Here is a 25,847-nt window from a genome sequence, read left to right as displayed (position 1 = left end):
GTGTCATCCTGTACCTAGCAAAGCAGCGCACTACTGAATATGAATTTGTTCACTTCGAAGACAGTTGGCGTATGGTCCCTGCAGGGCCCGTCGCGGTTGGTTAGCCAAGTAAGACAACCTCCCAAAACCCCAGACCCTTGGACTTAACCTTACCGTTTCAACGGAGCTTTGACAGGCATGTTCAACCTGTCTTTTTTCAGTTCCGGCTAGTCCAAGCAATTTGCGCGGCCCGTGACTGTTGATCCATCTCACCCGGCAGCCCAACTTTTGTCGCAACCGGACGAGGCTTTGGGCGAGCGCGGGTGTGAGAGCCTCCCGGCCGGTCGAATCATGGTTCAAATCACAAAGGCTTGGCCTGGTTGCTTTCAGCTCTCTCTAAACAAACGACTCATAGTTCCAGTCCTGAGCTCCGTGGATATTGTGTCGCCCGGTTCAGAGAACCCTTGGGCCTTCGCCCAAAGCGGTTCGTGGACAAATAGAGTTGGCGCCCTTTTGATATGACATCCGGGGATGGACGTCATAAATTCGTTGATAGACTTGATGTAAGCAAACAATCAAATATCTTGGTATAGAATTTGGCTGCATTCCATCCCATCTCAACATCTGCGATACTTGCTTCAACTACGAGCACCGCCTCCTCCAACAATGTTGGCCTTTATCCTTGTGTTCGCTACCGTTGCGTCCGGTGCCACGATTCCGCGCAGACAAGCAGAGTGCGCGACTACAACAACATTAGACCCTCTCACTTTAACCAGGGTCGAACCGATTTCGATCTATTTCTTGGGCGTGCTGCACTCAGTCACAAACTTCCACTACGAAATGTTCACCGCCGTGTACACGACAGTATATCCTACATTCTGCCCTACGTGCCCCCAGGGTTTGAGGCCGGAGACTTACACCATCACGCAAACTTGCGCGGACTCTATTGCTTCGTGCAAGGTATTTGAGAGCGACATGCCTCCGGGATTCACAACAACTGAAGCTACTTGCACCGATTGCTCGACACCCTTCTCTGCCATCCTCACGGTACCTCAGACAGCAAATAACGTCTTCGCCACCTATGTCGAGACAGTTACAGAGCTTGGCGCAACCACGACTCGCACAGTCACTCGTACCTGCGCCGGCGGGCCCTGCCTGTCGTCGATCACCGGGGTTCCTGGGAGCGTCTCGACCATTAAAGACAACTTCTTTGCGGAGCCGGTGACTCGGACGTCGACAGTCACCGAGATCGAGCCGACAACTGCAACAGTAACCAGCGATACTGACGTATCATTCCGGCCTGCCAGCTTTAAGAGCGATGCTGGGCCCGACGTGTTTTCAAAGAGACCTTTGCTCCTTGGCGCGGGCGCATTTGGTCTCTCATTACTTTTCAACTTATAACGCAATGGAATGCAACGTTGTTGACGGAGTATGTTTTTGGTGGATATACCTTACCAGGTTGACTAATGGCCCTTGATTGGGCCTCCTCCCTGTGACATTGTTAGATACCATTTGTTTGCAAAGCTGTTCTTCTATGGCCGTACCGCTCATGTGTACATTTCTTCATTTCTTGTCAGGCACATATTAGCTACTAAAGTACTTTATCGAAAAGCGTCATAGCATAGTAATTTGTTGATAGAAATCAACCTTCTCCAGCAGAGTTGTCCAGCTTCATTCAACAAATTTTAACTGGGGTGGTTAAAATAAAAAGACGGCGTTTCGCAATTCGTCCATACTTCACATGTTCAACTAGAATCTCCCATTTGCCTCCGCCTCGCAGCTTATCAAGCACGTGAAATAAAAGGACCTATATCTCATATCTTATGGTTCTTGAGTAAAAACTAAAGCGTACAATATACACCACCGAAATGCTGCTCGGGTCTGTAAGCATCAGGAAGATAGCACAGGGCCCCCTGAATATCCCCATAATGTTAACCACACTGCTAGGCACGGGAAGTCAAAAGCTTCTTGGTCCCAAAATGCAGGGAACAGTCGTCAGTCTGATTATAGAAACCCCGGTAAATACACCCTGTGCACTAGCCACTTTTCTTGTATCACGCCGGAAGTTCAGGTTGAGCATCCTCGGAATAAGACATAATAGATGATGCTTGCACCGCGGTCCCGAACTTTGGCCCATGGCCTCGCAAGTACGTACGAGAAGATTCAGAAACCGATTTCCGCGATCACACAGGCGTGCATAATCGAATCAAAATACGGGGTTGTTGGCCTGATCACGCCTCTGATTTTTCATGGCTCTGAGTTTGTCTCCTGCGAAATGTCTGACTCCGCTGTGAACATCTTGGCACCCGGTCTAATGCCGGCGGGTGCTCTGAGTGGACTGCGAGATCATTTGAAGGTTTTCCGCGACCAATTATATATTCACATCAATCGTATTTGTTTTTAATAATATCCATTTGCGGCACTTTCCGTGGGGACAACTTCCTCTTCCGGTCCTTGTAGTTAGACTATGTCTGGGCTCAAATAACCTTCTCATGAGACTGACTGTCTGACGTAAAAATAAAATAAAAGTATTTACTTGTTCTTCTTATTTCCCTTCTCCTTCTTCTTCTTCTTCCAAGCCACGGATGTCACTAGCGCATTCCTCCTTATACATCCACATTCCAACAACAAAGCAGCACTTGACAGACTCTGCGTGCTCGTTGCGACCAGCACCGGGATCTGCGCTTTGCTGCCAGTTGCGTTTCTCCGTGATGCAAGAATGGATCCCTCTACTGCTGCCAGTGACTCAAACCATCAATGGCGGAGACATGCTACCCCTCAACGTCGATGCAGAAACGGCACCCCCCCGTTGGCCTCGCTTGTGTAGCAGATTGTGTAATGCTGTCCGTTGCTCCACGAGCCATGACATCATCCGGAATGGGTTGCAATGTCCTCAAATCACGCGGATGATGCGGATGCATTGGATTGAAGGACCTGCTCCAACCACCACACATGAATGCGAATGTCGTCAGTGAGCTCCGGGTGGAAGCTCGTGGCAAAGATGTTTCCCTGCCTCACGGCGACAATGTCGCCGACTGAATCGTCCGCCGTGCTTTGGCTGACGCCGTCGACTTTCGTCTTCCGCCCGGGCAGCACGGCGAGCACTTCCACAGAGGAGCTCGACTTGGCGTCTGTGGGGGCAGTGGAGAGAATCTCCTCAACAATTGGGGCGCGAATGAAGACGCCGGGGAAGGGCGAGGGTGCCGTTTTCGTGTTGCCATCACCGCCCGAGAGGAAGGGTAGGTCCAGATCAGCGACGAAGCTCTCGATTTGCCGTCCGAAATGGTTACGGTGGACGCGGACACCGAGGCCGCCGATGAGCTCTTGGCCCCCCTTCTTGGTAGCGTTGGCCTCATCAGCAAGCAGAATCGCGCCAGCACATGTGCCCCAGACCGGCCTCTGATTGACTCTGGAGTAGAAGAAGAAAAAACCAAGTTAGAGGCTGTCTCAACCCAACCGCACCGGAGAAAAGCAACCGAGCCAACGAGAGAAACCCAGGTCGCCGGAATTTCTGTTGCATTGTTTGCAAATAGCATGATACAAAGGATCACCCCCCAGAATCTACTTACTTGACGAATTCCCTCAGAGGTTCCATTAGCCCGGACTGCGTCGCGACCAACGAGATGGCGGTGCTCTCCCCGCCCGGAATGATGAGGGCATCGCAGCGGCGGAGCTCTCCCTCGGTGCGGACCTCGATGGCTGCGATGTCAGGCTTCGGGCTTGGCGCCGGCGACTGGGCCGTCGCAAGCCATGCGGCGGCTTTCCGCACGAGGTCCAGGTGCTCCTGAAAGCCGCCCTGGAGGGCGAGCACGCCGACGGTGATGGGAGGGGACATTGTTGGGTGTTTGTGATGTTGCTGATGTCGTGCAGAGATCTTGGGAATGAAGGGAAGTGGTCTCAGAGCCTGCGTGTGTCGCGATTGAGTCATTTACACCAGAACACTCAAGCCACGTTCTAGAAGCGAACAACAGGAACAAGCAAACTAGGAGGACAGGGAATTTGGGATGATGGTTGGGCTTGGCGATAACGGTTCGTGGTAGACCCCTGCAGACTAGTAATCGGTGGTTTAGTCAGAGTTGTCGGCGTCCAGGGGGCCTTTTACGTACGACCGACGGCACCGCTGGTGTAGGTACATGGCATGCATGTGAGAAGGTTGCAGGGGCCGCAAAGGGCGTAAAGGGCGCATGCCGCAAGACTACCAGAGGAGCGACAAGTGCAGATACTGTCGGTCGGTGTCAACGAATGGCGGAGCAACGGGACTTGGAAAGGGCGCCGGATGGAAACATGGAGCTGCATGTAGAGGCGGCGGCGGGAGAAGAGCAGCGTACACGCAGAGTAAACTGCGATGCGCTTGACTTTGCACCGCAGACCATGCACAAGCGGAACGGATAGGGCGAGACGCCGCGCGGAAGAGCCAGCGCGGCGGGTTTGGAGGCGGGGGGCCTCGGATCTACATCCGATGACAACCGCTCGCCGCCCGCCATGTACATGTCCAACCCTGGGCCGCCGTCCACGCCCCCAGTAATCATACATACTGGACCCCATAGCATATGGTACATGGTGGGCTTCTCCGGTTGCCAGTCAGTGCAGTGCCGGCTGGGGGTAAAGGACCGGTGCATATGCGCGCATTACCATCAAGTCAGGATGGCTCCGTGTTCGACCAACCATGGTCACACATCGCCAGCATGGGCCCGTCCTACTACTCATGCTCCTCTTCCTCCCGCTCTAACGTGTAGTGTAGTGTACATGATTAGTAGCGGCGCGGCATAGTAACACCTAAGCAGTTGGGGACCCAGGCTCCGCCACCCATCCGAGCGTTCAAACACCGCTGGCCGCCCGCCGCCCGCCGCCCGCTGCGGACACTTTTCGATGACTCTGTGATTCTGTCAAGGTTATCCCTAGACCAGGGTCCGGAGTAACCGCATCTTGCCTTTCCGAGATCGGGAGCTCGCAAGGCCAGCCGGTCCCCCCAGATCCCTGGAGGGGTTGGTTCCCTACACTACGGCCAAGAGGTTGCTCTCCCAGGCGGCGGTGATTGTGTTCGAGGGTCCCGCGGGAAACACGGGATAACTCGGTTGAGTGTGTGAAAATTTTCTCGTCCCGTCGTTATTCGCTAGGCACCCCGTGCATCATCATCATCATCATCGTCCGAGTCCGAGTCGTTGTCACCGCTGCCACAAGTGTATATACATAATTGCCCCTCCATCTCCTCCTCTTCCTCCCGAGGACCCCTTTTCCCCGGATTCTGTAGCACACCACCGACCGACAAACAAGACCCATCCCGAAGCGGAGCATCTCAAGTTCCTTTGCCTGTTTTGACGCCCCCCCTCCCCCTCCTTTCACTCTGATTGCTTAGAAAAAAAAAAAAAGAAGAAAAGAAGAATACCCCTCCATCCCCAAGCCGTTTTATTCCCGGGGTTTTTCGAACATCGCCCCTTCACACACCACAAAACCACCCTGTATCTTACAGCAGCTTCAGTGACGAGGAACCGTCGAGCAAAAGCAGACAACATGACCAACGACGTGACCAACAAGGCCAACGGCGCCAACGGCGATGCCGCCGCCAAGAACTCGTTCGCCGTCAAGGCCGGCCTCGCCCAGATGCTCAAGGGCGGCGTCATCATGGACGTGACGGACGCCGCGCAGGCCCGCATCGCCGAGGAGGCCGGCGCCTGCGCCGTCATGGCCCTGGAGCGCGTCCCCGCCGACATCCGCAAGGACGGCGGCGTCGCCCGCATGTCCGACCCGGCCGTCATCAAGGAGATCCAGAACGCCGTCACCATCCCCGTCATGGCCAAGGCCCGCATCGGGCACTTTGTCGAGTGCCAGATCCTCGAGGCCCTCGGCGTCGACTACATTGACGAGAGCGAGGTGCTCACCCCGGCCGACAAGGAGTACCACGTCGAGAAGTCCAACTTCAAGGCCCCCTTCGTCTGCGGCTGCAGGAACCTGGGCGAGGCCCTGCGCCGGATCGCAGAGGGCGCCGCCATGATCCGCACCAAGGGCGAGGCCGGCACCGGCGACGTCGTCGAGGCCGTCACCCACGTCAAGACCGTCACCAAGGACATTGCGCGCGCCAAGGCCGTCCTCCAGTCCGAGGGCATCGTCGGCATCCGCGCCATGGCGAGGGAGATCGGCGTCGACCCCACCCTGCTCCAGCAGACCGCCGAGCTGGGCCGCCTGCCCGTCGTCAACTTCGCCGCGGGCGGCGTCGCCACCCCCGCCGACGCCGCGCTGATGATGCAGCTCGGCTGCGACGGCGTCTTCGTCGGCAGTGGCATCTTCAAGTCTGGCGACCCGGCCAAGCGCGCCAAGGCCATCGTCAGGGCGACGACGCACTTCAAGGACCCCAAGGTGCTCGCCGAGTGCAGCGAGGGCTTGGGCGAGGCCATGGTCGGCATCAACTGCGACACCATGAAGCCCGAGGAGAAGATGGCCGGGCGTGGCTGGTAAAGAGGAGCTTGCTTCGGTCCATGACGATCTTGGGCCGAATTGGGTGGAGGCAATTGCATCTGGGTGTGGGTGCGTGTGATTTGGGTGTTCCAATACGGTCGGTCCGTCATGACTCTGCGACATGAAAAAGCAGGATTTGAGTTTTATTTTATTTTCCATTTCTTATTCAACATGAGGCATTATGGCCGCATCGCAGCTTAGCGACGCCGAGGTAGCCATGTTCAACGGAGCATATCGGAAAACTGGGCATAATAAAACAAAAAAGATACATTCAAAGCTGAGCGTTTAGTTGACTAACACCGCCTCAAAAGTGACCGTTCTGGAGTCATCGCCGCGTTCGTTATCACGTCTATAATGTCGGAAGAAATAATGCATGCCCATCTGCACCAGCCTTCCACGGCCCTATGTGCCTTCTTGTCACATCCACGCATTTACTCTCCGTTCATTCAGGTAGGAGACACGAGCTCACGAGTGCTCTCAGCCTAGCCTGAGGTTGATAATACAGTCACCGGGCGGTGGATCTCGAAGATAGCGGCGGACATAGCTCAGTTGGGAGAGCGTCAGACTGAAGTGGGTTCTTCACCCTGAAAACTTCATTCAATCAATCTGAAGGTCGTGTGTTCAATCCACACTGGCCGCAACTTCATCTTTTGGCGGCAGGAGAATATTTTGATGGACTGGATTATCTGTCATCCCCGGGAATCTTTTGCTAATTGTATTTTGGCCCTTCTTCTGTTCACTGTATTTGTTCTGTTCCTAGGATATAGATATTCTTGTTCTTTTTCTATTGCTGGTTTCCTAGGGTCGAATGAGGTAAGTTGCTTGTATCCCTGCAATTTTCTAGAAACCTTCCTGAATCATCTCCTAAGCTCTATATATATATGTTGAGGAAAGAGAGTCAAGTTGTAAGGCAACTTGTTGCCGGTAAGGTTTGCTCCGGGTAATGCCGGGACTGCCTGTAAACTCTAGACTAGGAGACTTGGACGTTTCATCCCGCTGTCATGTAGTACTGTATTTTATTGACGGATCGCTATGTGGGTGGCTGTTCTAAATTTGTATTCAACCGCAACCGTCTTGGAGGCCTTTTTATTCCCAACGGCTTCCTTGATAGCAAACCAGACAAGATGCCAATGTGTGCACACGTAATAGTTAGTCAAACTCGGGTTTTCTTATGCATCCATTCTTAGCCTCCGAGTTGCCGCATCACGTTTCCACATTAATATCTTGTGTTCGATTCTCTCATCACATTTCCGGGTTCGGCTCATGTCCTTCTGGACTCTCACAACCCCAATGTTTTCATGAGAGTTTGAAAACACAGGCACGGCGAACAGAAACGATTCCTCATGACATCAAGTTCTTTCAATTTGCGGCTGAACCCATTTCCTCCCGGTCATTATCACAAACATGGCAAATAAGAAGAGGCAAAGAACTGTTCCTTCATCCACTTAGTCTGAGGAGGGACAAGGAAACCCGCGTTAAGCCTCACCCTCCGTGACAACGAGGAGCTACGCCTGTGGGAAGACAGCGTTGTCGCCCAAAAACACGGTCAGAGTAGTGCCTTTGGCAGCCTTTCCGCCTGCCTCGAAGCTACGACGATACGAGCCATCGGGATGAACACAGCATAGTCCCCCATCACTACGAGAAGGCGCTCGCACACAAGCCTTCCCCGCCCGGGGCCGCACCTAGCAGCTCGTTATAGCGTCCGGTACGCCATTCCCGATAGCAAGGTCCCGTGGCTGTTGGTCACCTAGTGCATGATGGCTGGGCCCGGGACCATATCGGCTGTAACGAATATTTGGAAAGAAAACTGAGAGTAACTGCCGGGCACAACGGCAGTGAAGCGAGCTGTGGGCTCGCCGCGTAATCGTGGCGTAGGTGGCCGCCACCTTGCTAGAGCCAGGCCTCGAGTTTCCACGGCGCCGCCGGCACTTTTCATGCCCAGAAAAGGCCAAAGTCAATTCCGGTGCCTGAATTGGGAATTCCTAAATGGTTCTAGGCTTGCCTTCCCTCTTCGGGGAGAGAATGAGCTATGCTTATCTGTTTCCGGCTGTTTCACGCAATATCGAGGTCGTTGAATAGGGCCACCACTTTCTGGAATTGCGGTGTCTGGGAATTTTTACCATGACCCGGTGGCAACAGATTTATCTGGTTTGCTCGAGTCCCTGCGAGCGAGCCTAACTTGGAGTGGCGGTATAATACATTTTATGTTGTTCTACATTGTCTTTGTACAAGCAGACATAGTCTGCGGGCAGCAGTCACTTCTCCGAACCCCAAGCGTCCTAGTACCTGGCACTGCCCCTCTGTTCCCTGGTGCTGTGGCGGACGCGTCGCGCATAACGCGCAAACTTGGACTTCACGTCAAGGTTGTAGCCCGGCATGGTACCGATGGCTTTGGAAAAGACGCCCAGCTTGCCGCCCCGGAAGGAGTCTAGGGCCAGCTCCACAGTGTCGACAAGGCGCAACGTCTGGTCGTCATAGGACAGGCCGGCGAACTGCATCTCGTCGAGAACGGCAAGCACAGCCTGGGTGTCCCCGTAGCGGTACCAAAGAATAGAGGCCAGCTCGTTGTAAAAAGGCGTTGAAACGCCGAGGACGTACGAGGCGAGGCCCAGTTGCTTTACGCGGGGGAGCACGTTCAGGGCGAGGGGCGACGACTGCGCAAAGGATTGGTCGAGCGTCTTGAGGCCTTGGAGGAGGTGCATCGAGTATAGCGGCCCGTGGGAGTCCATGGCGAGGGCGGGCTTGGACTGCTTTGGCTTGCCCTTCTTCTTTTCCGGCTGCGGCTTCTCGTCGGCAATGCCCAGCTTCTCGACCATGGAAAAGACTTGGCGCTCCAAAACGTCCCACGCCTCGGCATCGGTATTACATTGGTCAAGGAGGGCCTGCAGTGCAAGTGCCTCTTGGGTCCGGATGTCCTGGCGCGCGGCCTCCGACTTGGCAGCCTCCTCCTTCTCTGATTCGAGTTCCTCTTCGGGCTTGAAAGAGATGCGGGAGGAGCTGGGCTGGTCATCTTGCCCCTCGCGCATCCCCAATGCGGCCTGGGCGGCGCGGCGCAAGGAAGGGGGGTATTTGCTCAGGATTGCATCGCGGGACCCAGACTCGGGTGCTGCCTGGGGGGCGTTGGCGTCTTGGAGGAAGCCCGGCGGCGGTGCCTGGCCGCGTTTCGCGATGTCGGCAAAGATGTTGCGGAAGATGTGCTTCTCGGTGGGTGTGATGGTCGACTTTTCGCCGCTGTCGGGGCCGCTGGGGATGTCGGGCTGTTCATCGGCCGGGCTGTCCCATTCGAAGGGGATGCTCTGCTCGCCACGGGTGCGACGGGTATGTAACTGGCGGGTAGCGGGTGAGAGAGACCGAAGAGCCACAGAGGCCCTCAGAATGGTCCTCGTCTGGTAGAGGAAGGGTGTCAATGTCGTCGACATGTTGGGTGTATTTGGTAGTGGCTGCGCAATGCTTCGGGAGAAAGTGACAACCAACCGAAGGAAGCTCTAAACTTTTGCGATCGCTCAACGCGCTGGAAAATTTCCCGGGTCCAACCAACGTAACGACGACAGGACGGGAGCTCGGGCCATTGAGAGCGACGGGCGGCGCCTAGAGCAGAGCGAGAGAGAGAGAGACCCTGCAGAGCAGAAGCAGCATCTTTTTTTTTTTTTTGCTGACGTAATGTGCACATGCCCCCCCCCCCATGCGGTGGACGCGAAAGCGCATGACTTCGCGTTGCGACACGCTCTCGCGTCACTTTCAATTAAAGAAAGTCGCCTCTGCCTGCCTGTGCGCGCGCTCGTTCCGGCCTCGAGATTGATCGATCCCCTCCCACTTGGTGCAAGAGGCAGCTTGGCTTGACACAGCAATCGCAATCCCGGCACATTCAGTCTTATCCCTGGAAGAGTGCAATCGCAAGACTTGTGCTTCTCTATTTCCCACGTAAAAAAAAAAAAATTAAAGGTAGGTTGTTTCTGTCTTGTCGACCCAGGATCTCTGCTTAACTCGCCCCCCAACACAGAGCTCTTGTCGACGCGCAACCACAGTCGAGCCCCGCGCAGCTTGGATTTGAGATCTCAACCGATCCCGAATTGGCTGTTTCGTGCCCTGGAAACCGCATCGATATTCTCCTTGCCTGTCGATCGTCTGGTTACAAAACCGTATTCGGTCGAGTCGCAATCATGCCGCCCAAGAAGGAGAAGCCGGAGAAGGAGATGAGCGCCTTTGAGCGCATGCGTCTCCAAAATATCGCAAATAATCAAACACTCCTCAAGGATCTTGCCAAGACAAGTAACAAGATTATGCCGGCGAAGCCCAAGGCCCCTCCGAAGCCCAGGTCTGCAGCCGTTAAGAAGGAACCTGCAGCGGCCGCTCCGGCTGGTCCAATCCGGCGCAGCGCTCGCGTTGCCGGTCTCGATGCCGACAACGAGACGCTCAAGCGCAAGTACGAGGTCGAGCTGGAGGACCAGGCGGCCAAGGAGAAGGCCAAGAAAACACGTGTCGGTGGCGACCTTAGGTTGGGAGACATCGCCGTCGAAGGCAAAAAATGGAACAATGGCATCAACGGTCTGGGTGCGCTGGTCCCCCGCGGCGCCCAACCTGGCGTTGCAACATTTACCGACGAGGACATCGAGAACACTTCCGACAAGGACCTGAAGGACCTCCGGAAGAAGATGGTTAAGCTCGAGCTTTATGACCAGTGGATTCCCAATGGTGAGTCGCTCGTCGTTCCTCGCCCGCAGACACGACCCTTGCTTACATGCTTCCAGATATCAAGATTTGCCCCCAGCGGATATACAGCTCGACCTTTCACCCGACCGAGGAAAAGGCCGTCATCTTCGCCGGCGACAAGGAAGGTGCCTTGGGCGTCTTCGATGCGTCCCAGGAGGGCCCTCCGCAGAACGAGGACGACGAGGACGCCGAGTGGAAGGAGCCCGAAATTGGGGCCTACAAGATCCATACGAGAACCATCACGTCAATCATCGTCTCGCCCTTTGACCAGCAAAAGGTCTATACTTCGTCGTACGACTCGACGGTCCGTGTCCTCGACCTTGACAAGGACATGTGCGTGCCGGTCTGGGAGCCCGCGGACAAGGACGAAGACGTGCCCCTCTCGGCTATCGACGTGCCCCTCACCGACAAGAACCTCGTCTACTTCTCGACCTTGAACGGCGCCCTCGGTAAGGTCGACATCCGAGACCCCAAGTCCACTGAGACCTGGCAGCTCTCGGACAACAAAATCGGAGGCTTCTCGCTGAACCCGAGGGAACCACACCTCGTCGCAACTGCCTCGCTGGACAGAACCATCAAGATCTGGGATCTGCGCAAGATCTCCGGGAAGGGCGATATGAGATACCCGGCGATGCTCTACGAGCACGACTCCCGTCTGTCCGTGTCCCATGCCTCCTGGAGCCCGGGCGGCCAGATAGCCACCTCGTCGTACGACGACACAATCAAGATTTACAACTGGGCCGACCACAGCACGTGGGACTCCGAGGGCATGGAGCCTGCCCACATTGTCAAGCACAACAACCAGACGGGCCGCTGGGTAACCATCCTCAAGCCAAAGTGGCAACAGCGGCCGAAGGACGGCATCCAGAAGTTCGCCATTGGAAATATGAACCGGTTCGTCGATATTTACGCCGCAAACGGCGAGCAGCTCGCCCAGCTGGGCGGAGACGGAATATCCGCCGTGCCCGCCGTTGCCCAATTCCACCCCACGATGGACTGGGTCGCCGGTGGCACCGCCAGCGGAAAGCTCTGCCTCTGGATGTAGTCCATTTAGGCGTCTTGCAGTTTTCTGGACTGGCGTCGTAAGCTGTGTGGCATGCTGTTTATCCTGGCTGCCCGCTTGTCTTGCCGGACGAGCACTGCTCATGTGCCCGAAGGAGCGTGTGCCGGCACTCCTGGTCGGTTCTCTTTTTCGACGTTCTCATGGATACCCTTCCCTTCTTTCAGCGGAAGGTTACTGGAATTGGTTCGCGCGGAGTTTGGGTTTTGGAGGTTGATTACCTCTGCGGTTGGTATACTCGTGGATATCAAAAGCTGTGTCGATTGTCGCGGCGGCATTTCGGCGTGTGTCTCTCTGCCTTGGGACGTGCTTATTATCGTCTGCCCCTGAACCAGATGGCGAGACGGCATGGGCCAGCTCGGGCGCCTTGGACGTGATCCCAGTCCCCGTAACTGTGGCCTTGGTTGAGATGACGTCGGGGGCAGATTAGCAGATCTCTGGGCAATGGACGGGTTGGAAAGACCAAGGTATCCATCTTACTATATTACACTCTATCTTATAGTTGGTCAATGAAGCCACATGTCGAAGCACCCGAACGCCTCTCCTCTGTTCCTTTTGCCAACCTCTAGTCTTTGATGCCGGCCACCGTCTGCTTTTACGTGACCATGAAGTCATTGAGGTTATGAAAGTCAAAGCTCCACTCCGCCGCCGGCTTGCCCAGGAACGCTGTGACTTGGGGAAAAAAGGAAGCATTCCATGAGAACAAGGAAGCCTAGAGAGCGGGAGTGGGGGTCTCGTTCATCTACAAGATAAACGGTAGAGAATGAGAACAGCTCTTTGGCGAAAATACATCATGTCGTCGCCGGGTTAAAAATGGTTCTGCAGTAATGCTGTCGTACGCGGAAAGGCCCAGCTGTGCCTGCATGGTATGTCCGATTTCTTTACAAGTGGTTGGCCCCATCCTGTTGCATGGGTCTAGGCATAGACGCCGAGAGACGATCGATTGGAGATCCACGGTGACGCCTGGGGAGCGTAAGGGGAGATGATAGGGGATATCTGCACACCCTGCCCAACAATGGAGCATGATGAGAGAAGCAATAATGACTGTCGCAAGGTGTCTCGCCTCGACGAGGCAACCGTTGGCCGCAAGAGACTGCATGTTTTCCTAGCGTTTGGTGTTTCTCGCTGTCTTTTGTGGGTGTGGATGCTCAGATGTTCATGCATTTAGCAGTATTTTGGTAACTGGAATGAATTTGTCTCTGCTTGTCTTCTTCTTCTTTTTTATAGAATTCTCGTTTGAGAGATATCCATCATCATTACAACCTCGATAACGGGACTGGGCGGTTTGGGAACACGGTAGCGGTTGCAACAAATTAACTGATATTGCAAGCCTGGGTAGAAACCCCAAAGTAAAGAAAGATGAATCAACCCTCCCGTGTTTTCTTTGGTGAAATCTCACCCCCCACCCAAAGACACAGACGACGAGGCTGCTCTCACAGCACCCGGTAGGCGTCGTACACAACGGTGGCGCCCAGCCTGGCGCCGCTGCCAACCCACATGGCGGTGTTGACGAGGTCCCTGTAGCGCTCGTCGCCCGTCTCCATCTTGACGTTGAGGCGGAAGCTGTACTCGTCGGGCCGCACGTCGTTGGCCCGGGCGGGGTCGAAGAGGCGCTCCATGACGTCGCGCGGGCCGGTGCGCCACCCCGTCGTCCGCACGGTGATGTGGGCGGGGACCTCGTCGTCCGTCTTGAGCAGGTACGACGTCTCGATGGCGGTGCTGAGGGTCTCGGCCACGACGACCTGGCTGTCCTGGCCGCCGGCGACGACGGTGCCGGTGCCCCACGCCGCCGTGAAGACGCCGCCCGAGAAGGAGATCCAGTTCCGGCGGCCAAAGGGGCCCTCGCCGACGGGGATGAGCGGGTTGAGGTCGACGACGATGCGGAAGTCCAGGGCGAGGGACGGCACGGGGAGGGGGAAGGCGGCGCGGGTGAGGTTCGCGGGGAGGTTCTCCTCGCGCAAGGGCTGGTCCTGCTGCTGTTGCTGCTGCGCCGAGGAGCTGGGATGTGCGAGTCAGCCGCGTTTGACCACGCCTCGGAGAGAGAGAGGGGGAGGGGTAAGGGGCTGAGGGGATCCGAGATGGCTTACCTCATGTTGGGCTACTGCGGTAGACGTTGGGTCGCGATGGGCGTTGCTCGGGTCCGGGAGGGAGGGGTTAATCCTTGGATGGTGTTAGTTTGAGTTTAACGAAGAAAGAAGCGTCAGTCGAGCGCGAGCCCGCTCAACACGCACACACACCGCGGTAGCTCGCCTGGGGGATTGGAAACAGCAAGGGAAGCTCGAGGTGCGAAAAGCGAAAACGAGCAGAGGGAAGGGCGCGGGAGCGGTTGGCAGCTCGGATCGGCTTCATTTTAAGACGGCTTCCTTGAGGGCCGTGGAGGCGCCGACTCTCGGCTGCCCCCCGCCGCGCCCCTCTCCTGGCTTCGAGCCCCGCCCCCGCAGTGGCATTCGGCGACGAAGACCGGCATTTCGGGCCCGGGCCTCGGGTTTCGTCCCATTCCACGAGGCAGGCGCTTTTAGGCTGAAGCTGCACGAGCATTGGGGCATATGGTTTGACCATTCCCCCGCAAGTACTGCTCGCCGTGCATGGAACCGCTACGTAATTGGCACATTTTCGGATCGAATGCAATTCGTCGACTAGGGACGAGCGCCGGTTCGTCAAAATCAAGCATCACAGCCCGCGTCCGCCTCAACAAGATGGCTCTGTCCAGCATTAATTGGATTGGGGGGCGTCTCAAACTGGGAGGTGTCGGCAGGGCATTGGCAGGATGCTGCTACAAATGGGGGGGGGGGACTGCATCCTCCCTCCAACGCCCACGGCGCTGCAGTCTTTTCCCCAAGGACACATGCTCATGATGCTACTGGTAGTGGTTTCTTCGCCGCGGGGCGCCTCGGCGATGCTGGGATTGCACCATCCATTGCACGCTTGTGTTTGTTTCCCCCTTTGCTCCCCTCGCGCGGTAAAGCTTGGCGGCGAGGCTCTCAACAAAAGAGGGGACTCTCTGATGGGGCAGATGGAGATCTGAGATCACCCCCCCGGCGCGACGCAATGTGAGCTTGGTGCTCGGGCTCAGCGCGTCGTTTGCGGCCACGCTGGGCTGATGTCATTGGTTTTTTTTATGCTTTGCGTCTGCCCACTGAACCCCCTTGGCTTTCTTTCAGGCGCAGCTCTGGCGGAACGGGTGTTAGCAGTAGCCAGCAGCAGCAGCAGCAGCAGTAGTAGTAGCAAGAATAGACAGAAGATGTCGAGGAATGCCCGCGACGGAGGCGAAGAGGATAAGGCGAAAAAAAGAAAGATAAAAAAGGAGGGTCAGGTCGGATCGATCGACTCACATGGGCACTTGGCGTGTTTTCTGGCGAGATCTTGTGATGGGACCCGGATGGCGCATTTTGGCGTCATGGGAGTGGCTTATCGATAAAGCAGCTTAATCAGAACCCAATGGGATGGGCTCGATATCGCTGGCGGTGGTCCACAGTGGGGCTAGTACATCCACAGCCACCTGCCGCCTGCCGCCTGTCGCCCAGTGCCACTGCCAGGAGGAGGAAAGGAAGCAGGGGACGTGAACGGGGGCGGATGGGGGAGGACAGTGACAGGGGAACAGTCAGTGACACCGGGGAGAAGAACAGACAGGAGGCAGAGGGAGAATAGGGGACTGGGAGAACAGGAGAACAGGAGAGGCATCCGTCTGCATGTGTGGGCCTGTACCTGATCCGGATATTCCCTTTTTTTTTCCCTTTTTTTCTTCTTCTTCTTCTTTTCCCCTGCTCTTGTTCTTTTCCCTCTTCTGTTCTGGCTTCTGGCTTTTGGCTTCTGACTGATGCGCCGCACGCCAACGCCCAAAAGAGGAACCCGAACGCGACGGGTGCCCTGTAGCGTAGCGTATGAATACCCGGTACTCTACACTACATGTCCCTGCCCGCCCACCGTCTGGCCAGTCACAGGCACCCGAGGAGTAAGCGTAAGCAAGCAGGGACCACACGCCCGTCACAAGCTTCCCACTGCATTGCATTGTATTGTTCATGCAATGGGAGAGGATGAGCCCCCGGCCCTCTTCCTCTTCTTCTCTCTCCCTCTTCCCGATCGGGGCTGGGAGACAGAGGGAGAGAAAGAGGTGAGAGGCGAGAGACGAGAGAGAATGAAAAGAGTGAGGGACAGCCGGGGAGAGCCGGGGAGGAGAGACGAGACATATGACCGGATCCTTGGGTCGGGCTTGGTGTCAGTCATATCCGTGCTAGGTACGGTATCCGTATCGTGGGTGGTATTCCAGTACCTACCGCCCCGTACCGTACCGTACCGTACCATGTACAACATTTGGCATGCAAATGTACGCCATTGGCCATCTGCCAGGGGGGAGAACAAGCTTGCTCTCTTTCTTTCTTTCTCTCTCTCTCGCTCTCTCTCTCCTTTTCCCTTCTCGTCCATCCTCCTCCCAGTCACACTCAAGACACTTGACTCTCGCTGTCTCTACCCTCTGGGGAGAGAAGAGAGAGGTGGGTTGGGTGGTGGGCTGCCGTCGGCTCCCGTCTGATAAGGGGACGCAGGTGCTGGATGCTTGCTACCTTAGACTGCTGCTCCCGGTCAAATCATGGCCATCAGAGGTAGTCTCGGCATCGCTGGGCTGGGACGTGCATCCATCCATCTGCCTGTCTGACCCCCCCCCGTTCACAGTTCACAGTTCAATAGTGCCCCCCCAGTCCAGTCCAGTCCGGTTCAGTCCAGCCAGTCCCCAGTCCCCGGCCCAGTCTGTCTGTCTGCAATCCACAGTTCCGCACACCTCGCCTCGCCTCGCAACAGGGGACCTGCACCTGGCACCTCTCGGATTACATACGCTGACTGCACACTAAATTACACCCACCCTCGTCTCCAAGGCCTCGTTCTCGTCCTCCACCACCATTACTGCTGCTGCTGCTGCTTTGCCGTGGCTCCCTTTGCCTTATGTGTACGGATATTCCGTACTGAAAAGACGCCTCTGCTACTACTTCTTTTCACCTCACCTCCACCTCGGACTAATTTACCCCCATGATCCTCGCCCGTAGCCTACACTGGGTACTATACTGGGTAGACCTCCAGACCATACACACACACGTCCGTCGTTGCCGGGGGCTCGCCATCAACCTTTCCTCTACACTGCACTAAAATTGATTGATGACTACGTACCTTGTCTTGCTTCTTGTTTCGCCTGACCTGCCTGCCCCGGCCTTGCAATCAATACTTTGTCTTGTACCTCTCTTTCTTGCTCGCCGCCTAACCCTTTTCAACCCGTGCACCAACGACTTGCTTCACTTTGTCTCTTGATTATTATTCCTGCTTCCGACTCCCTTCTGCCTTTCAACCTCCAACCGCACACCTAATTACGATACCTGTCTGTTTGGTTTCGCCTCGCACTCCTTTTCCGCGACCTCGTCCGCTCCGAGCTCCAACCTTGTCGCTCGCCGCCTCCGCCGCCGCCGCACGAATGAACCCGCTGTAGCCACACGAACAACCCCCCCTCCCCCTCCCCTCTCCGCAGTGAGAAGACGCTCCTCTGTTCCCGCGTCTCTCGTAAACTCTCCTACCCGCCTCTCTCGCCTTGTAAAAGGTCGCCAACCTCGAAGCTCGCCCTTGCCGAGGTCGCCTTCCACCCAAACAACAACCCGCTCAACCCGCCTCTCAGCAAAGCGCGACCCGTAATCGTCATGGCGTCGCCTGCTGCTGCTGGTGGTAGCGGTGGTGTTGCCGCGAGCGTCAGCTTCGGCGCAGAGGAGGAGGTCAAGAAGCGTGTGGGAAAGAAGCTCCAGAAGAAGCGCCACGAACCACAACACCCAACCATGGAACTGCCCGAAAGGTTAAAGGAGGGCGATGATAGCAGAGAGGAGGATCTGGTTCCCGCCCAGGGCCCGCCCATGTTTATGAACATGAACCAGTCCATCTTCGGCCTCATTGCCGCCGCCGGCTCCCGTGTCGACTTCCACGATCGCTTCGAGTCCAGCGACGAAGAGAGCGCCGCCGGCGACGACGACGACAGCGAGCACCTCGACGCCGCCGACGGTAGGCCCCACGGCGTCGGCCACCTCCTCCATCGCAAACAGCGCCGATCCCGCCACGAGCCCGACATCGCAAAGACCACCGTCCTCAACAAGGATCCCGCAGTCGCCAAGACCGACAAGCACCGCCGCAAGATCTCCGGCTCCAAGCTCCTCCGGTCGCTACCGGCGCTCCCACGCCTGCCGAGACACAAGTCCAAGAAGGAGCCCTCCAAGCTGGAGCCTCCTTCCGAAGAGGCGAGCGAAACCTCCGAGCCCTCTCCGTCCCAGCCCGCCGATGATACAAGAGACGACGATAGAGACCACCGCCTCGCCCCCGTCATGAGCAGGATGCTCGACGCCAAAGCCGAAATGTCCGCGAGGCCCAGCTTCGACGTTGAGCGCCGCTCCGGCGACCACTTCGCCTACAGCGACTCCGGCGACTCCAGCTCCACCGCGCTGGCCCGCCGCCTGCAGGACATATTCGAGTTCGACCATCCCGAGGCCGTCATCGAGGGTACGTCGCCCGTTACTGCCCCGCTGATTCCCATGTTGTGCGCGCGCAGACTGGCTAACATTTCGTGGCAGAGTACCCCTGCTGGCTGCTCCAGAGCGTCCTGCTCCAGGGCTATATGTACATAACGGCGAAGCACATTTGCTTTTACGCCTACCTCCCCAAGAAGGCAGTGCGTCGTCCCCTCCCCTCACCCACTTTGGGCGTCTAGGAACTGACCGGTAGAGCAGCACGAGGTCGTCAAGTCGGGCTATCTGTCCAAGAGCGGCAAGCGCAATCCCAAGTACAACCGGTACTGGTTCCGCCTTAAGGGCGACGTCATGGCATATTACAAGGACCCCTCCAATGTCTACTTCCCGAGCGGCCAGATCGACCTCCGCTACGGCATCTCGGCCAGCGTGACGGACAAGAAGGACGGGCTCAACTTCACAGTCGTCACCCATCACCGGACGTACCACTTCAGGGCCGACAGCGCCCCCAGCGCGAAGGAATGGGTCAAGAGCCTCCAGCGGGTCATCTTCCGTTCGCACAACGAAGGCGACAGCGTAAAAATCTCCCTGCCCATCGAGAATGTCATCGACATCGAGGACACCCAGATGCTCGAGTTCGCCGACACGTGCAAGATCCGCGTCATCGACAACGACGAGACCTACGCCATTGACGAGTACTTCTTTTCCTTCTTCAGCTTCGGCAAGGATGCCATCAACGTCCTCAAGATCCTCATCGAAGACGCGTCCTCCAACGCCAAGGACACGGCCCGCCTCAGGGCCGCCCAGGAAGAGGAACGGCACCCCGTGCAGGCCTCGGCCCGCAGCTCCATGAGCACCGGCAGGCGCGGCATTGTCCCGCCGAAGATCAGAACCTCCAAGCTTCCCGACGCCGTCAAGGCCACCCTCTCGCCCATGTCCGCTCATAGCCCCGCCGCTCTCAGCCCGCGGGCCAGCATCGACGCGACGCGATCTAGCTTCGATGCCTTCAGGGGTTTCCGTCGCAGGAGTCTGGACCTGTCGACAATCATCCGCGACTCGTCGCCTCGGCGAAGCTTCAGCGGCAACCGGCGCTCGATAAGCAGGAACCGTCTGGACGACTCCCGGCATGCGCCGCACAAGCAAGGCTCCACCGACTCGTACGTCCAGTCGTCCATGGAGGACCCTAGCTTCTCGGGCATGGTGGCGTCGTCGAGCGAGGACCCCTCGGCGAGCCAGATCCTTCGGGGCAGCGACGTCTTCCAGAACCCCACGATAGGCCGGTCGGCTTCGGCCTCGCGCACGGAGCTCGACAAGCACCATCGCCGGGAGCCCAGAAGCCCCCCGGCCCTGGCCGCCTACAGCGGACAACACGCCGCGACCACCGGCTCCATCAACGAGGGCGACAAGCTGCCGGCGACCCCAACGCTACAGAGCATCACCAAGATGGGCGCCTTCCCCCTGCAGCGCGTGGGCGCCTTTGCCGAGTACCTCAACAGCACCAGCAGCAAGCTGGGCTCCATGCTCGCCACGGAATCCATGGGCTACGTGGAAAAGGTTTCGGGCATGTGGCGAGGCGGTCGGAAGCACTATGATGCTCCGCCGGAAATCAAGACCGACGACGAGGATCTCTACGAGGACGCGGAAGGTAAGATACAGACCTCCATGGACCGTTTCCGCGCGCACTTTGCGCTGCCCGAGACGGAGAAGCTTCAGGCGACCTACTTCGGCTACATCCTGCGTGTGCTGCCGCTCTACGGCAAGATCTACATCAGCGACAAGTCGTTCTGCTTCCGGAGCTTGCTGCCGGGGACCAGGACCAAGCTCATCCTCCCCCTCAAGGACATTGAGAACGCGGACAAGGAAAAGGGCTTCAGGTTCGGCTACTCTGGCTTGGTGGTCGTCATCCGAGGCCACGAAGAGGTCTTCTTCGAGTTTGGCCAGGCCGAGATCCGAGATGACTGCGCCGTCACGCTGTTGCAGGGTCTGGAGACGACGCGCTACCTGAGGGAGACGGGAGACCTGGACATGGAGGAGAAGGAAGAGGAGGAGAACGCCATGGCCGAGCGCGACGCGCTGAAGGAGGCTCGCCAAGTCGAGGAGTTCCACGAACACGAACTGTGCCTGCCCAAGCAGAGTGCGGGCGTCAGCGATGCGCCGACGATCCTCTTCGACGACCCGAAGGCCTCTTTCCTCAACTTCAAGCCCCCCCACGCGCTCAAGATCACTTGCCTGACCATCGGCTCCAGGGGCGACGTCCAGCCTTACATCGCCCTGTGCAAAGGTCTGATCGCAGAGGGCCACAAACCTCGCATCGCCACCCACGCCGAGTTCAAGGACTGGATCGAAGGCCACGGCATCGAGTTTGCCAAGGTCGACGGCGACCCCGGCGAGCTCATGAGACTGTGCATCGAGAACGGCACCTTCACCTGGGCCTTCTTGAGAGAGGCAAACTCCATGTTCCGTGGCTGGCTGGACGAGCTGCTGGTCTCGGCCTGGGAGGCCTGCCAGGGCTCCGACCTCCTCATCGAGAGTCCCAGCGCCATGGCGGGCATCCACATCGCCGAGAAGCTCTCCATCCCTTACTTCCGAGCCTTCACCATGCCGTGGACGCGAACCAGAGCCTACCCTCACGCTTTTGTTATGCCCGAATACAAGATGGGTGGTGCGTACAACTACATGACGTACGTCATGTTTGACAACATTTTCTGGAAGGCCACTGCCCATCAGGTCAACCGCTGGCGCAACAACACCCTCAAGCTGCCCAACACCAGCCTCGAGAAGATGCAGCCCAACAAGGTGCCTTTCCTGTACAACTTCTCCGAGTACGTCGTCGCGCCGCCCCTGGACTTTTCGGACTGGATCCGCGTCACCGGCTACTGGTTCTTGGACGAGGGCACGGAATTCCAGCCGCCCAAGGAACTCACGGATTTCATCGCCAAGGCGAGAGCGGACGACAAGAAGCTCGTCTACGTGGGATTCGGCTCCATCATCGTCAACGACACGGCCAAGATGACCCAAGAGGTCATTGACGCCGTCCTCAAGGCAGACGTACGTTGCATCCTGTCCAAGGGTTGGTCGGACCGCGTGGCCAAGGAAGGCGAAGCCGCAAGCGGAAAGGACGAGCCGGTCATGCCGCCCGAGATCTTTGTCATCAAGAGCGCACCCCACGACTGGCTGTTTTCGCAGATCGACGCGGCCGCCCACCACGGCGGATCCGGCACGACGGGCGCCAGCTTGCGGGCCGGTATTCCCACCATCATCCGCCCGTTCTTCGGCGATCAGTTCTTCTTTGGCGGCCGGGTGGAAGATATTGGCGTCGGCATTTGCCTGAAGAAGTGGGGTGTCATCTCGTTTGCCCGGGCGCTGTGGGAGGCGACGCACAACGACCGCATGATTGTCAAGGCCCGCGTGCTCGGGGAGCAGATTCGCAGTGTAAGTCGATGCCACCTTTTGAGAAACCGCCGCCAGGCAGGCAACCAAGCAAGCACCAAGCTGACAAGTAGCAGGAACACGGCGTCGAGTCCGCCATTCAATGCATTTACCGTGACATGGAGTACGCAAAGAGCTTGATCAAGAGGAAGGCAGGCAAACATGCACACGCCGAGCACGACGAAGACGACGAGTCGGCCGAAGAGAGCTGGACATTTATAGGGAGCGACGAGCCCGACCCGGACATGACGACTAAGAAACTGTCGGAGATGGGGGCGATGCCCGGACTGCCGGAGGATAAGCCGCTCGGGAACAGGGTGATTCGCGCGACGCCCTCGCAGCAGCTGGTGGCCTAGGAGGTTGACCGGGAGGCGCTCAGGGAGGCGCTACAAGACAACACCACTCACGCCTCGGCTTTGAAGGCGGCATCCGAGGGGGACGACCTGGGTTCGGACTGGGACTACTTTGGGGATTCGGGGATTCTGCCGGCATGAAGAACATGGCTGGACGGCGTTTTGGGCCTAGACAACCTGGGGAAGGCTTCTTTCTTATTTTTATTTCATTTCTTTTTCCTGTTTTCTTGGTTCGGAGTCCGGGGGAGAACCGGGGAACTGACGGCGGGTTTATGGGCGGCCCGCCGTGGCGTGATCGAGGAGGCTTCTAGGGACACGGAACAATGGCACCCATACTCATGGATAGAGAGTGCATTAATACTGGATCATGACTTTGCGCAGGAAGTTCAGGGTGGGGGGTCGCAGGATGCATGTGGCATCTGGCCGCGGTTGTATGATGTTTGGATGCAGACTCGGACAATGACACGAGGCTTATGAGACTAGAAATGAAGACGTAGACTGCTTCCTCGGTGCGAGGCCAATATCACGACATGTATTTCACCCTTTCCCAAAACAGAGTGTTGTACGGCAAAAAGCCACAAGGTGGGTTTAAAGCTGACTTTTGGTCCGGATCTCGAGCGAGCGGCAGCGCGGCGCGGCATATGCATACTACTGCAGCATGAACCAACCACGAAAAAGAAGGAAAGAAAAAACGGTGTAATCATGGAGAGAGAGAGCAAGCAGCCCGCCGGCCGCTAGAAGGGTGTGGTGATTGGAAAGCAGGGGTTGGGTGTTTGCATTTGCGGGGGGGAGGGAAACCCGGCCTATCCTGTTGTCTGGAGAGATCAGGAGACGGAAGGGGAAAACTCAGTGGGCAATTGAAGGGGGGAGAAAGATGTGCTCATGTGAGATGCCGAGTTCACGCCACTCCTCGTGGAATGGCATGTAGGAGACGTTTTTTTGCTGACCTGGAGTTTCCCCAAAAACCCCCCCTTCCCCCGCTGGCTGAGCTTGAACCCCTGGGTGGCGCGTGATGGAGGGAGGGAGGGGGGTGGAGTAAGGGAGAGAGAAGGGTTCGAGGGGGAGAGCGAGAGGGAGATGATTGGGATTGAGGGGGGTGGTGTGTACGGAAAGTCTCTTTGGGAACAACTTTAGAGAATGAAATGCGAGGCCTTGCAGGCAGGCAGGCAGGAGGAGGGTCTTTGAGAGATACAGAAAGAGAGAGAGAGCCTTGGTTGAAAATATCAAGATGATAAAGCCCATGCAGGCAAGGGGCCGCTGGCTGGTGTGAGTGACTCTTTTGGTGCTCTATAGTGGCGCCCTTCACTGTACGGACGCATAGTCTATGCCAATGTTGAATTCACACGTGACTCATGTGTTGGTTTTTGGGGGGGTAAGGCATGTATGCACATGGCTCAAGGAAGCTTGGTTAGCTGTTTGTTTTAGTTGCAGTTGCAGTTGCAGTTGCAGTTGCAGTTAGTTGCGTGACTCTTTAGCTGCATGGAGACTTAGTATGTAGACGGATGGCCTATGCTAATGGGTCTGGCGGGTGTATACCTATGTGTGTGTGTGCGTGAGTGTGTGACTGTGTGAGTGCGCTGCACGTTCAGTTCACAGCCAGCAGCACTAGCAGCAGGCAGTCAGTGGCGAGAGGAGGGCATGGGCAGACGGGCTGGATGAGCAACAAAGTCTACCGTAGGGGAGGCAGGGAATCAGGACAAGGATAAAGAGTGAAGCGACGCAGGCTGGGTTGGGGAATGACGAGGGGAATTCAAAAAGACGACAGACTGAGAGTGAGCGAGAGTGTGTGTGTGAGAGTGAGCAGATGGGCCGGATGGCAGGGGTCGAGGCAGGCTTGCCGGCTGGTGCCATGGGGCAGCAGAGTGAGATGCGAGTGTGAATAACGACAGGTACAAATAGGCCAGAGCATCCCACTCCTTCAGAAGGGGTGTGGCACCGCTGATAGTGGTTGACGGACACCAAAAAAGCTCGCATTTCCTCCCTCAGCCGGCAACGACGCTACTGTCTGCTCGCTCGCGTGTTCCTTGTTGTACCTTGGCCCGCGTGGTGCTTGTACCTTTTTGCTCCCTATTTTTCTTTATTCCCACCAGAGCAACAAAACCGACCTTGCGAGCATCCGTCATCCTCCTTGATCACGTCACACCACACCACACACCACAGCTCTCTCTCTCTGGGCCTCTCTCCTCTCTCTCCAGGACCTGGACGACTCGACTTGGCTTTACAGACACAGATCTGATACAAAAAGGGACTGCTCTCCAACAACACGTCCTTCCACCAATCCTCAATCAATCTTGCACCTCAGCCCGGCCTGTGTAGTGTGTTTGTGTGTGTCTTACACCATCAACAATAAATTCTCCGGCCTCGCTTTCTTCCTTCTTGGCAACACACCCAACCCAACCAACAAACAATCGAGAAGCATCGACTACCAAAGATATCGAGGTACCTTGCCAGGACAGCAGAGGTACCACTCTACGCACCCACCTCACCCCACCCCGCCCAGCCATACAGACAGACGGACAGACGTCTACACTACATACCGGTACTACCATCCCACCATACTGCTTGGAGTGTGTGACCGGGGCACAACTCGGCTCGAGCACTGACTGTCTGCCACCTGCCAGTCCAGCAAGCTCCCTCTAGCTCCAGCTTCCAGCTCCCCACTTCGGCCTTCCAAACGCCCCACCCGCCGCCAGCCAAGCACCCACACGGAATAATTTAACTCCGGCTTCCCGACCCGACCTGGCCGTCCACATCCGCCGAGATACGTACCCGTGTCCGCCATCCCTCGCCTTACCTTGCTTGGTCAGTGCGCCGCAGCTTCCGCCCACGCACTCTCTCTGTCCCCTCCCTTGCCCGCACCACCCGACCCCACTCCGTCACGTCTGGACTCCCCCGGTTGGCCCTGTCCCCTTGCCCTTCCTTACCGGACCTCACCTTACCTCACCTCCCCTTTCCGTTTGCGGTGTGCGTCACGGTTCGGTCCAGCCGCCTCCACCAGAAATCCCCGAGCTCCAAAACTCCCGTCCCCCAACCCCAAGCACCGGGATCCAACCCAGCACTCGAATCGCACCAGCAAGAAGTCGACTTCAACACTCCAACGCGCGACAGTCAAACACATCCAAAAACTCTGTTCCGCCGTTCTCGCCGTCCGCCCTGCTGCATCCCGTCCCCAATACTCAATTGCGCCCACGCTATCAGAGCATAACACGTCCATCACCCGTGATACTCGTGTCGGCTTCCCGCGCGTTTCCTCTTCTTTCGCCGCATCAACCTCCCGCGCGCGCAACTACAGAGCTGCCCGCCGTCCGAACGCAACGCTCCAGAGCCCTCTTTTCTGTTGCGTCGCCTGTTCATATTCCCTCCCAGTAGCTTCGGGGC

The 25,847-nt window shown here is 57.1% G+C and overlaps 7 protein-coding genes across 7 annotated transcripts; 4 read left to right on the top strand and 3 right to left on the bottom strand.

Annotated features, from left to right (window-relative positions):
• Positions 1-645: 645 nt before the first annotated feature.
• EsH8_I_000090 (uncharacterized protein) lies at positions 646-1,380 on the top strand (the record flags this gene model as incomplete). Its single annotated transcript, XM_083267503.1, has 1 exon — positions 646-1,380. The coding sequence occupies one exon, from the start codon at positions 646-648 to the stop codon at positions 1,378-1,380; it is 735 nt and encodes a 244-aa protein (XP_083117941.1).
• A 1,497-nt stretch (positions 1,381-2,877) lies between these two features.
• On the bottom strand, positions 2,878-3,814 carry EsH8_I_000089 (PdxT/SNO family; the record flags this gene model as incomplete). The annotated part of the gene is made up of 2 exons (XM_083267502.1): positions 2,878-3,388; positions 3,549-3,814. The coding sequence occupies 2 exons, from the start codon at positions 3,812-3,814 to the stop codon at positions 2,878-2,880; spliced, it is 777 nt and encodes a 258-aa protein (XP_083117940.1).
• Positions 3,815-5,490: 1,676 nt separating this feature from the next.
• EsH8_I_000088 (SOR/SNZ family-domain-containing protein) lies at positions 5,491-6,432 on the top strand (the record flags this gene model as incomplete). Its single annotated transcript, XM_083267501.1, has 1 exon — positions 5,491-6,432. One exon carries the CDS (start codon positions 5,491-5,493, stop codon positions 6,430-6,432), a length of 942 nt encoding a protein of 313 aa, XP_083117939.1.
• Positions 6,433-8,711: 2,279 nt separating this feature from the next.
• Positions 8,712-9,851, bottom strand: EsH8_I_000087 (uncharacterized protein; the record flags this gene model as incomplete). Its single annotated transcript, XM_083267500.1, has 1 exon — positions 8,712-9,851. The coding sequence occupies one exon, from the start codon at positions 9,849-9,851 to the stop codon at positions 8,712-8,714; it is 1,140 nt and encodes a 379-aa protein (XP_083117938.1).
• Positions 9,852-10,592: 741 nt separating this feature from the next.
• Positions 10,593-12,187, top strand: EsH8_I_000086 (WD40-repeat-containing domain protein; the record flags this gene model as incomplete). The annotated part of the gene is made up of 2 exons (XM_083267499.1): positions 10,593-11,124; positions 11,181-12,187. The coding sequence occupies 2 exons, from the start codon at positions 10,593-10,595 to the stop codon at positions 12,185-12,187; spliced, it is 1,539 nt and encodes a 512-aa protein (XP_083117937.1).
• Positions 12,188-13,635: 1,448 nt separating this feature from the next.
• Positions 13,636-14,294, bottom strand: EsH8_I_000085 (DUF3237 domain-containing protein; the record flags this gene model as incomplete). The annotated part of the gene is made up of 2 exons (XM_083267498.1): positions 13,636-14,200; positions 14,290-14,294. 2 exons carry the CDS (start codon positions 14,292-14,294, stop codon positions 13,636-13,638), a joined length of 570 nt encoding a protein of 189 aa, XP_083117936.1.
• Positions 14,295-17,877: 3,583 nt separating this feature from the next.
• Positions 17,878-22,472, top strand: EsH8_I_000084 (uncharacterized protein; the record flags this gene model as incomplete). The annotated part of the gene is made up of 4 exons (XM_083267497.1): positions 17,878-18,721; positions 18,793-18,890; positions 18,949-22,119; positions 22,194-22,472. The coding sequence occupies 4 exons, from the start codon at positions 17,878-17,880 to the stop codon at positions 22,470-22,472; spliced, it is 4,392 nt and encodes a 1,463-aa protein (XP_083117935.1).
• Positions 22,473-25,847: the final 3,375 nt, after the last annotated feature.

The sequence above is a fragment of the Colletotrichum jinshuiense genome, chromosome 1, assembly GCF_051148585.1.
Source record: "Colletotrichum jinshuiense chromosome 1, complete sequence".
NCBI lineage: Eukaryota > Fungi > Ascomycota > Sordariomycetes > Glomerellales > Glomerellaceae > Colletotrichum > Colletotrichum jinshuiense.
This window is presented reverse-complemented; position numbering and strand designations above follow the sequence as displayed.